The sequence below is a fragment of the Balaenoptera borealis genome (assembly GCF_965194805.1).
Source record: "Balaenoptera borealis genome assembly, chromosome: 12".
In the NCBI taxonomy this organism is placed as follows: domain Eukaryota; kingdom Metazoa; phylum Chordata; class Mammalia; order Artiodactyla; family Balaenopteridae; genus Balaenoptera; species Balaenoptera borealis.
Genome location: NC_138869.1, coordinates 29,031,138 through 29,043,418, shown reverse-complemented (window position 1 = coordinate 29,043,418; position 12,281 = coordinate 29,031,138). Strand labels below are relative to the sequence as shown.

The 12,281-nt window shown below is 45.2% G+C and overlaps 1 protein-coding gene across 11 annotated transcripts in view; it reads left to right on the top strand.

The window, feature by feature from the left end:
* The window catches only part of LOC309606953 (uncharacterized protein), a 431,574-nt gene that overhangs the window by 264,372 nt on the left and 154,921 nt on the right, over positions 1 to 12,281 (top strand). For 3 of the 11 annotated variants that reach the window (XR_014232135.1, XR_014232136.1, XR_014232137.1), the window contains 2 exons: positions 8,670 to 8,815; positions 10,054 to 12,175. The exons of 6 other annotated variants lie outside the window; for them this stretch is intronic. Coding sequence is in view for 1 of the 5 variants with exons in the window: in XM_082344860.1 (XP_082200986.1) it covers positions 8,755 to 8,815 (61 nt within the window). In the remaining 4 variants the exon portion in view is untranslated. Of the gene's footprint in view, positions 1 to 5,111; positions 8,816 to 9,525; positions 9,674 to 10,053; positions 12,176 to 12,281 lie in introns of those variants that run through there. 2 more of the 11 variants (XR_014232138.1, XM_082344860.1) reach the window with 2 other exon arrangements.

Genomic DNA, 12,281 nt, shown 5'->3' with positions numbered 1-12,281 from the left:
CTGCCCACACTGAACTGGACTCTAGTGGGGAGCATGGACAACTTACTGGTGTAAATATAGGCAAAGGGAACAATGCCAGATAGGGCTAGAAAGCAATTTAACAGGTTACTGAGTTAGCAAGTAACTCTGCAGGGGATAGAGACAAAGGGGCTGCTTAGAGCGGGTTACCAGGGTGGGTCTCTCCAAGAAGGTGACCTGGGACCTGAACAGTGAAATGAAGCCAGGCACATCAACTTCCAAAGTAGGAGGCCAGGATCTGTGTGCCAAAAACCCAGAAACTGTCTTCCAGAAAGAAAACACAGTAATAAATGTCATGGTGAAGACTCCTGTATTGTAACCCGCATGCTAGCAGCCGGCACGACGTTGTTTTCTAAGTTTCATAGTGACTAAATGCTGGCAACAGCTGGCTAGTGTCCTGCATACTTTTCTCAGGCAGCCTCGGCATCTGTTCCACCCCCCTCGAAAGAGAATGAAAGAGAGAAAACCAACTCTACTGCCAGGAGGAGGAGTGGGCCTCGGTGGCATGAAAAAATCAGAGCAAGGTAATTTCAGGCAACTCTGGGTTTCGAATAGGCAGGTACAGGTGTCAAGCAGCAGCCCCGCCAGATCTTCCCGATCAACATGGGGTTTCAGGACAGTCCTGAGCTTGTGAGCTCCTGCAGAGACTCACTCTCTGGGCGGTGCGCCTCTAGCCATCGAAGCCGAAGCCGAAGCCGCCAAGTGCCAAATTATCCTGGCTCAGGGCTGGGCCCGCTGCTGGCTGTCTTGTTTTTATTCCCCTCTGCCTATTTCTCTTTGAAAGCAAATTGCCTCCCCAGGCTGTTTCTGACACATCTCAGGCAGCTGGCCTGGTAGCCTCCAGAGTGGTTTTGGGTTTGCCATGCAGGTGAGAAAGCTTGAGAAGGTTAGCTGCTCCTCACATCAGCAAGGCTTCATGCTGAGACCTCGCTCAGTGCCCTATTTACATCAACTCCTTTCATCCTCCTCCAAACAACCCCAAGAGGGAGGTACTACTGCTCCCATTTTGCAGTAGAGGAGACTGAGGCTCAGAAAAATTAAATCATTTCCTCAAAGCCACACAGCAATAAAATGGGGACTCCAAACTCTTTGATTATTTCTCCTGCTGTGCACTGAAGGGGAACAGTTTAAGCTGGAGAGAGGGCAAGGACATGGAGTGTCATGTGGCAGTCTATGAGTCTTTTATAGGTAAGAAACTCCAGCAAGGAAAGAACTTGAACTTGACTTTACCCAGACTCTGACTTCACACGCCCAGGTCATGTGTATACAGTTTTTCATTTTGTTCCCAAGTCTGCTCCAAAGACAATAGGTAGTGTGTAGAAAAGATGCACTTTAAGGACACAGGGAGTGCATCAGTGGGAGCAGAATCCAGAGAAAGGGAAGGAAGAATTTGGATCAGCACTGCAAATCCAGATGCTGTATTCATTAACAGATGCCTTTAGGAGAGTTTTTAGAAGCACAGGATTATAGGATTGGGACCCAAATTCAAATGAGAAACAGAAAGCAAAAACAGATTGCATTATTCATTCTCAAAACGTCATACTTCCCGCCTGAAGCAGTAATTGGAGTTTAAATTTGGTCACATCATATAGGATCTATATGAACGCCATAGAAGTCTTGAAGCTACCCTTTCTACCCCACCCCACCCCAGCTTCCCTCGCATTGCTTCCTTGTCAGATTCAATGTTTTCTTTTTCCTTATCATTCCTGGTTATCTTTGATCTCCCTGCCACATTTGACGATGCTTGTCACTCCCCCTTCTCAATACCGTGTCCTCACTTGTCTTCTGTGACATCATGTAACAGTGTCTCAGCTCTATGTTGCTGTGTAACAAATTAGCCCCAAAATGAGTGGCTTAAACAACACACATTTCTCATTCTCATGGTTTCCAAGGGTCAGGAAACCAGGCATAGCTTCACAGGGTCCTCTGTTGTAGATTCTCTCACAGGCTACAGTCAAGGTGCTGGTGGGAGCCACAGTGTTCCCAGCTGGGGATGGATCTGCTTCCAAGCTCACTCACTGGTTGTTGCCAGGCTAAAGGCTCTGTGGGTGGTGGAAGAGAGGCTTCCAGGCATCACTGGCTGAGCACTACAGACAGCCCTCAGTTCCTCTGCCATAGACAGACTCATATAGGAAGGTACCTCAGAGCAAGCAAGGGGGAGAGGCACAGCAAGACAGTCTTCTGTCACCCAGTCATGGCAGCGACATCCCACTAGTTCTCCTTCATTCTATTTGTTTGAAGGAAGTCACCAGGTCCAGCCCACACTCCAGGGGAGGGAACTGCACAGGGGTGTGAAAACCAGGAAGTGGGGACTGTTTGCGGCCATCTCAGAACACTGCCAACCACAGAAATCATGTGCACCATCTCTTTTTAGCATCACACCTGATACATCGAGATGCCCAGTGAAGGATGGCCATGTTTGACATCACATCCCCCTGCTCTCCTGCCTCTCCCACTGCCCTTGGGTCCACCCCAAGAAGATGGAGCAGTTACTGCAGCATTAGGCATAAAAAAAATTAAGCATCTCTCCAACACCCTACTCCACACACACACTTTTTTCACCCAGGGGAAGCCAGAGTAATCTTTCTAAAACCCAAATCTGATCATGTCGCCTCCTGCTCAAAACCTTTCAGTGGGTTCCCAATGTTCCTTTTTTTTTGGCTACGCTGGGTCTTAGTTGCGGCACACAGGATCTTCGTTGTGGCGCACGGGCTTCTCTCTAGTTGTGGTGTGCTTTTCTCTAGTTGTGGCACGCGGGCTCCAGAGCGCAAAGGCTCAGCAGTTAGTTGCCCCACAGTATGTGGGACCTTAGTTCCCCAAAGAGGGATCGAACCTGTGTCCCCTGCACTGGAAGGTGGATTCTTAACCACTGGACCACCAGGGAAGTCGCTCCAGTGTTCTTAACATGTCCTTATCATGGTTTTGGAGGCCCTGCATAGCAGATCCAGATTCACCCCTCTAAACTCATGTCTCTCCATGTCTCATGTCTCCCCTCTCTCCTTTTATGTTTCAGTCATACTTCCTTTATTTTAGTTCTTTAAACATGCCATCTTCTCTCTCTCCGCTGCGGGCCTTTGCTGAATATACTCCCTCACTTCAAGTCTTTGTACCCCAAGAAAACGGGAGTCCTTTCTCTTATCCATTACCTCCATGAGGGCAGAGATCATGCCTGTAAGTTTATAGGCATGCTCAAGTCTGTTATATAAAATGGCATAGTACAGTGAATACACAGTTGGCTCTCCATGTCCCCTGATGTGAAACCTGCAGATATGGAGTGCCGACTGTATATTCCTTGCAGCTAGAAAACATGGCACATAGTGGGGCTCAATAAATATTTGTGGACTGAACTAAGGAATCATTAGTTAGGCCTGCTTCCAGTGCTGGTCTTGCCTTGTACTGGTGTTTGTGACCTTTAGCAAATTACTCTCAGCCTCAGTTTTCACCTGTATAAGATAATGACACTGATGATTGAAACCCCTCGGAATCAAAAGAATTAAATGAAATTATGTTTATAAAGCACTTGGCTTAGTATCTGGTTCACAGTAACTTTTAAGTTAATGAAATCTACTAGAATGAAAATTTGAAAAGTTCTTGATTTCCATGCTGGTGTAGACAGACAAGGGATCATTCAGAGTCATTCCCCCAAACACTCTCCCCTAGTCTTATTCTGAAACTCCCCTCCCCAGTGGTGCTTAAGCAGCCAATAACGTGAATTCCACCTCCTCTCTGTGACACCCTAGGTGCCAACTCCCCCTACATCCCAGACAGCATGATGGCCAATGGGGAAATTTGGAAATCATCACAGGTATTTGGCCTCACCATGCATATGATTTGACTGGTGCTGAGATCAAAACAGTGTCGCCACCACAAACCTGTCATTAGCAAACAGTAGAGTTCCTATGGATCTATCGTATTGGGGGGAGCCAAAACCACAGTTACTGCCCTCAAGGAGCTTACGATCCAAAACTTTCTCAACAGGGGACCAAGGAGCTTCGTGCCAATAGTCATTATCATCGGCAAATGTGTGTGCGTGCGTGTGCATGGACTGCATCACTGGAGGCTGGGAATGTGCAAGAAGCTCTGGGTTTCCAGCTCATTCTAGTGGGCAAAGCCAGCCTGCCATTATTTCCTAGATGCCCTCCCCTCAATGTGAAAGGGACGGCAGATTGACATAATGGATGAAAAATGAGGCTGGCAGTCCAAAGGACTGAGTTCAGGTCTCAGCTCTGCTGTGTGTCTTTGGGCAAGACACTGGACCTCTCTGAAGATAATTATTAGAACAGCTGACGGTTGTTACATGTTCACTGTGAGCCAGCAGCTCCATATACATCAGTCACTTGTCCAGTCATGTATTCAGCCCTTTGTGTGTTTACTCAAAGTGTGTTGAGTGCTAGCCTCACACCAGGCACTGTGGATGCAGCCATAAACAAGACAGCTTGACTTCTTATTTCACTGAACTTAAATACTGGTGGTGGGGACTGAGAGTGGATAATCCATTACACGAGTATTTAATCACTATTAATGATTTATTCATCCATTGAAAAACCACATGTTCAGTCTCACACTGCTGAATCGGTGAACTGTGGTCAGTGGTACAAAGGACACGTTTCTGGTGCTCTTTGTGAGCACATATCCTGGGAGGGTGAGTGACTGGACTGGTCGGAAAGCTCAGCCCTGACTTCCAAGGAGAAATGGCTTTTGAACCACAAAACTGAAGAATGAGTGAGAGTTAGCTGTGTAGTCCCATTTTGCAGATGAAGAAACTGAGGATCCGGGAGGTCACATAACTTGTCCACAGAACACGTTTGATGTGTTTGATGGACCCTGGATCTAAGCACTAGTTTTTCTAACTCTAAAATGAGTGGTCTACAAGACTAGCATGTTTTTTTAGACTGGGATATATATCGATATTGCCACAGAGGGTTTTCTCCAGAATCTATGTGCTGGGGTTCCACCAAGAGATTCTGATTCAGTTGGTCCAAGTAGAGCAAGGGCGGGTGGGGGTGAGGAGTAAGTCTGAAAGAGCTCCCCAAGTGATGTGGATGCACAACCCGAATCATACCACTGTCTAGTGTTTCTGCTGCTGTTCCCAGAACTCAGTGACAGCGTGACATCACGGTACACAACGCGGCTGGGTGCCAGGGCTCGGCCGTATCACTAAGTCCCTGCGTGATGTGTGATGACATCAGGACTCCAGGCCTCAATGCGCATGAGAGTCACCTGGAAAGCTTTCAAAATCTCTCTTACGCTCCACCTCCAAACAACAGCACCGGAACATCTGGGGAAAGGACCCAAGCAGAGGTATTTACTAGACGGTTCCGTGTGATTTAGTACTAGATGATCTCAAAGGTCCCTTCTGACTTGGAAATCCTCTGCATCTATGGAATCTTCATCCCCCACCTTCCTAAGGGTTGAGGGGGACGTTACGGAGGGCGCACATAAGTGGAGGGAGGCGTGGGTGATGCCTTGCCAAGACCTGCTGCTCCACTCTGGCAGTGTCTTTGTGAAAATAGTAACTTTTTTTTTTTTTCTGACTGATTTATGTGACAGTTGGAAAGCAGCCCCCAGAACAGGCTGTTCCTCCCCTCGGTACTATTAACATAAATATGTGCACAGGGCCTTCGGCTCCTGCTTCTCTCTGTGTAAACGAGGCTTAAAGGGGCCGTGAAAGCCTGAAGAGAAACCAGAGGAGAGGAAATGTCATTAGAGGCACAAGAATGAAAAGGGGAAAAGGACAGGACGTTGCTAAGAGACAATGTCAAGCTGGGCCATGGGATTAACAGCCGGTATCAAAGCAAGTCCTTCTTAATGGTATGTTTCTCCAGTAGGACCTTTTCCCAACGCTGGCCGAGGGTGAGATTATCAAAGCAATTCCATTCCAAATCAGGCGTAAAAGGCCCCTTTCTTTCTTGGTAGGACTAAAATGTTAGGTGAAAATTAACCGATTTAAATATCTATATCTTCTAGTTTGGGGAAGAGCGTAACTGGGTTCTTTACTGTGGAACTTCTCAGACTCTTTAACCTGCGAATAAGCGCTGAAAACCACTGAGAGGTAGATGTCACTTGCAGCCTACACAGAAATTACTTGCCACTTTTTACTTAGAGGGGAAGAGTACTTCTAAGACATGTTTGAGAAGCCCTGGTATAAAAAACAACTATGTCATAGCTAATATTACTGCGCTAAGCGTTTTGCATGAATTATTTCTGTTAATCTAAGCAACAACACTTTGGGTTAGGTACTTTTGTTGCCTTCTTTGCACAGGGGGAAAAGTTAAGGCATTGAGAGGTTAAGTACTTGCCCAAGATGACCCAGCTCGTGGGGAATGGAAGGAATTTGGGCTCTGGAGTTAAGACAATCTGGATTCAAATCCTGGTTCTGCCATTTGCTGGATGGACATCTTCGGACAAGTTAACTAACCTCTCTGAGCCTCGGTTTCCTTACGTGCAAATTGGGGAAAATAAAATGCACCCTGTAGAGTTACTGAGATTGGAGATAACATATATAAAACACAGAGTAAGTGTCCCATAAACGGCTATAGATATCATCAGCATCAACTTCATCATCTTGTATTTAATGTTCAAAAAGGGAGTTTATCTACAATGAGGTATCACCTCACACTGGTCAGAATGGCCATCACCAAAAAGTCTACAAATAACAAATACTAGAGAGGCTGTGGAGAAAAGGGAGCCCTCATACACTGTGGGAATGTAAATTGGTGTAGCCATTATGGAAAACAGTATGGAGGTCCCTTAAAAAACTAAAAATAGAGTTACCATATGATCCAGCGATCCCACTCCTGGGCATATATCTGGACAAAATTCTAATTCGAAAAGATACATGCCACCCATGCTCATAGGTCTTGTCTTGGTTATTCACAATAGCCAAGACATGAAAACAACCTAAATGTCCGTCAACAGATGAATGGATAAAGAAGATGTCGTATTTACACAATGGAATATTACTCAGCCAGAAAAAAGAATGAAATAATGCCATTTGCAGCAACATGGTTGGACCTAGAGATCACCATATTAAGTGAAGTAAGTCAGAAAGAGAAAGACAAATACCATATGATATCACTTATATGTGGAACCTAAAATACGACACAAATGAACTTATCCACGAAATAGAAACAGACTCACAGACATAGAGAACAGATTTGTGGTTGCCTAAGGGGAGGGAGAGTGGGGGAGGGAAGGATAGGGAGTTTGGGAATCAGCAGATGCAAACTATTACATACAGGATGGATAAACCATAAGGTCCTACTGTAAGCGGAGGGAACTATATTCAATATCCTGGGATAAACCATAATGGAAAAGAATATGAAAAGGAATAGATAGATAGGATAACTGAATCACTTTGCTGTACAGCAGAAACTAACACAACACTGTAAGTCAAATATAGTTTAACAAAATTTTTAAAAGAGAAAAAAAGAAAGTGAAAGTGCTCTAAAAACTAGGGTAGGGGGACTTCCCTGGTGGTCCAGCGGTTGAGGCTCCACGCTCCCCATGTGGGGGGCCCGGGTTCCATCCCTGGTTGGGGAACTAGATCCCACATGCTGCAACTAAGGATCCCGCATACCGCGACTAAAAATAAAAAAGATCCCACATGCCGCAACGAGGATCCCACATGCCACAACTAAGACCCAGCACAGCCAAATAAAATAAATACTAAAAAAAAAAAAAAAAACTACGGTAGTGCAGAAAGGATGGGGAGGGGGTTGGAGGTGTGTGGGGAGGGGAGTCCGTGATACAGGTTTGCAATTTGTAATAGGGTGATGAGGACAGGCCTCAGTGATAAAGTCACCTATTAGGAAAGAAGGAAAAGGGTCTAAATTATACCATGTTCATTCTGCCTCCCTAAAATGAATGGATGGACGAAACAGTGAACGCAACCACTACTGATGAAGCACCTGCTATGTGTCAGCGGCTGTGCTAAGCATTTATCCACAGTGTCTCACTGAATCCTCACATTGACCCTGTAAGAAGAAGATCATCTCCATTTTTCAGATGAGGAAATTGAGACTCAGAGAAGATAAAAAATATTGTCCAAAATGATTCAGTTCATAAGTGATGAGGCTGGCATTTCAACGCGGCTCCTCCAGCTCCAACGGCCCCTGCCCTTTTGACAACCAGGACGCTGAAGAGTGTGGGGAGGCTGGGGGCTGTGAGAGGAGAGGAGCAGCACTGAGCCCATGCCCCGACTTGAGAAAGTCACCTTGCAGCGCTGCCGGCGGGCGCAGGGGTGCTCTGAGGCTGGGTGCTCTCCTGGTGATGCTGGGTGCCACAGCTGCAGGTGGTGTGGCTGACCTGCCCCGTGTGTCACGTTTTTTTCCCACATGGTTTTGAAATCCATTTCTTTGTAGTTGGAGCAGACAGATGTAGAGAACCAGTTCCCGAAGAGCCTTTTGCAAATGTCAGGAAATGCATGGTTTCTGGAAGCTCCCCAGGAGGGCTGCTCTTTCTTGGAGGAAGAGTGGCACCCTGGGCACTAGAGGCCAGAGGTTAAGCATCTTTTTAGGGTGTGTTAGAGGGAACCATTTATAAACTTAACAGAGTCTTGTTCTGGACTTGGCAAGTGTGGCTCTCATCAGTGATGTCCCCCTCACGTCTGATGGCATGCCCTCACTCTGCACTTTCTCTTTCCCATTGAGATGAGAAGCTCAGAGGTTTAAGAGGACGTGGCTTGTGGAAAGAAGGTCTCCCAGCCTACAATGTACTCCATCCCCCTCCAGCCTCATGAGGAGAGCAATGCAGTCATGTCAAGTTACATCCATTTCAAAATCTGCGACCGAAAGAGGTGGGTCACTTGAGCACCTTTGGTCACTCAGTAACAAACCTACTGAGACAGTGAAATGACTGATGTATGAGCGCTCTGAAAAGTTAAGGGCGTCATGGAAATACACTTGGGAGATAATGAGGAAGCGGAGAAGAATGCTAGAATCCATTCTTTCTGGGAGACCCAGGTTTCCAGCCTCGGTCCATCCTTTGACCCCAAGCCAACTCAAAAGTATAGATTCTGTCATTTACATCCACTGTACATACACGTAGTGAATGTGTATATATAACAATGACAACTAGTATTTGTTAACATATTTTTTATGTTTTGAAAGCACTGTTGATAGGTATTGACTTGTTTGATCTCATTCAAGTGACAAAACCACCCAGGGAATGGGATACAGTGATTTAAATCCCTTTTTGCAAATGAGGAAACTGAAGCAACCAAAGTTCAATGACTTGACAAGGTCAGAGCTGGCGAATGATGGGAAGTGTTGCTCAAGCCCAGCTGCCCTGAGTCAAACTCTCATGTTTCCTCCTGGACAGGGGAAGGGTGTTTGGTACTAGATGCACTGGGAATAAGAACAGTAGGATCACACTCTACCTGTCTCTCTCTTCTTCCTCTGTTTACTCAGGGTCACTATTGTCTCTTCTCTTCCTCCTCCTCCCCCTCCTCCCTCCCCTTCCCCTTCTCCTCTTTCCTCTCTCCTTCTGTCTCAACTTGGATTTCAGTTTACTCCAGGGTGAAATGCAGAGAAAAGCATCATTACAAGGTGGTCTCACCTGCATTGGGAACCTGTGGCAGAGACCCCAAGAGGGACACTGTAATGAGACTTTCGTAAACTACCCCGGAGCCCTGAGCTGGCTGCATGCTCCGGTGCCTTACAAGAGGTGAAACTGTCACTGGGAGCAGCATCAAGGGTGGCACCCCATGACCATGCAGGCTCACATAGAGGGAGCAAAGATCCAGGCCACACAGAGTCAAGGCCAAACACTGAACCCCGAGTCCCTCAGGGCCCTTCCTGGTGACTCCTTTACATTCAACACACTTTGACGTATTTGCCTGTCCAGTGTCTGTCTCCGCATTTGACTGGGTGATGCAGGGCATAAGGACCATAAGGACTGTGTCTGCCTGTTAGCCACTGTCCCTTTGGTCCATAGTCAGGCACTGGGTAAGTCCTCACAGATATGTGGGGAGTAAGTAAATGAATGAATAAATGAGGGATTGATGCAATAATAATAGCTTAATATTCTCCCCAGCTACACTTGCATTTTGAAAGAAGATTCTAACGAAGGATGCATCTTAATCTCAGAATTCTCACACAGGAGCTCCGTACGGAAGGCCCATTCTGGCATGAGTGTGGTGAGGAAGGCATCTTTCCAGCGTTTCTCAAACCGTACCCAGCAGATGCCTTGGCATTAAATCAGTCTCATCCCCAAGACCAAGAGTGGTTGGACCTCAAAGAGCCGTTGAGGAAGCTGAGAACAAAGGCAGCTGGAGTTTGACTTTATCCCACCCAGATGTCCCCTCTGTGAGCCTCTGGTTATTCTATCCTGAACGCGAGGTGAACGTGTATAAGTCTGGGGTCATGGCCTAGGAAGCCAAGTTCTTGTGGGACAATAAAAATCCGAATCAACTGCTGGCCCTGCTGGGTCCATCTGTTATTGGAATTAAGTTCCCCATTTCATTTCATTCAAACTGAAGAAACTTTCTGGCAGGGTGTCAGGTTTCAAACAGAAATGTCAGCCAAGGGCTCATGAGGCCAAGGTCTGATCAGAGCAAACTTGAATCAATTTATGCATTAGGTAAAACTTCATAGGCAAGTTAGTGGTCTGGCGAGCCTTTCTGTTAAATATTCCTCATGTGCATGTTCTGGACTAAAAAGCTGCAAGGAGCTGTGTATAAAATTAACATCAGAGGCCAACATGACTTCTTCTACCCAACGTGAGTGTACATCTGTAGATGAATGTGAAGGGCCCACTAGAGCGATTTTCTTCCCCAGTATAAGAGCAGAAAAGAACTTGAACATATTCTCAACTCCAATTTAAACCTTGATCTCTGACCCAATCAAAGCTAAACCTATTAATAATAATAGTAACCTTTATTGAATATTTAGTATATGCCAGGCTCTATGTTATGTACCTTACATTTACTGATAAATTAATTCTGTTGATGATTCTACAAAGTAAGTTTTATTATTTGCTTTATTTGATAGAAAATGAAACAGAGAAGCAGAGGTTTAGAAACATGCTCTAGCTTACAAACCAGCAGAGACTAGGATTAAAAGCTGGACAGTTCACCCCTAGAATCTCTGCCCTTAATGTTGGTCAGGAACTGGTTGGGTAATGAACCCAACATGCAGGAATCTAAACTGGATGCTCGTTGCAGGTTTAGTTGTAATTTCATACCCTGTACAGCATTTTTCAGAACTCAGACCCCATTTTGGTGGCAAAGATAGGTAAGTCACATAAGTAGAACTTGTTTTTTTCCTTGCAGTTGCTGGTATAAAGAGAAAGCACTAGGATAATTAACTGGAAAATCCAGTCTCCAAATGCTTTTGTTTTGTATCAATACACTAGACAGGTCAAGATTCTGCTTATCCCCTAGGATGTTGAAGAAATGGTTAAATCATTTCTTTACTCCCTTAGCATTTGGGCAGAGATATAACCAGGGATTGTCTGGGATTCCTACAGTCTGAAGATGAGAATAAGGAATAACATGGCCAAAGAAGGTGCCCTGTTGGGGGGTTGGCAGGTCTCATCCACCCACTAAATTATTTCCAACTATACACTCGCTCTTTGCAGCAGGCTTGAATCAAACCATAACCTAATCAACAAATATATGGAAAGATGCCCAACTCTAGTAATAGGGATGGGAACACAAATTAAATGACATTTTTCACATATCATTTTGGGAAAAATGTCAAAGTTTGATAATATCAATCATGGCAATGTTGAGGGGAAGCAGGTAAGCATCTGCTGAGGAAAGTATAAACTGATGAAAGATTGCTCATGACAGTGTGAATTGGATGGGCCATTTTGGAAGTATTCAAAATGTACACAACCTGTGAGCCAGTAAGCCCCTTTTACATATCTGCCATCAAGAAACATTTTTACATATTCATAAGAATGCTCATTGCACCATCATTCATGGTATCAAAAAATCAGCAATAGCTGAAATGTAACAATCCATACCATGGAATGTTATACAGCTCATAAAAAGGTAGATCTTCTCTATATACTGCCAATAAAAAATGCTTAAGACATACTCTTAATTTTAAAAATCCACAAAGCATGGTATCATCCAATGATATTATCACACACACACACAAAACCAATATATTAAAAAAAAAAAAAAAGGAAGGGAAAAACACACATCAAACTCAAAGACTAGATTACCTCTGGGGAAGCGCCAGGGTTCGAGAGCAGTGGTCATGGGTACCATCCATCATTCATTCATTCAACAGGTAATGTCAGGCACCTTCCAT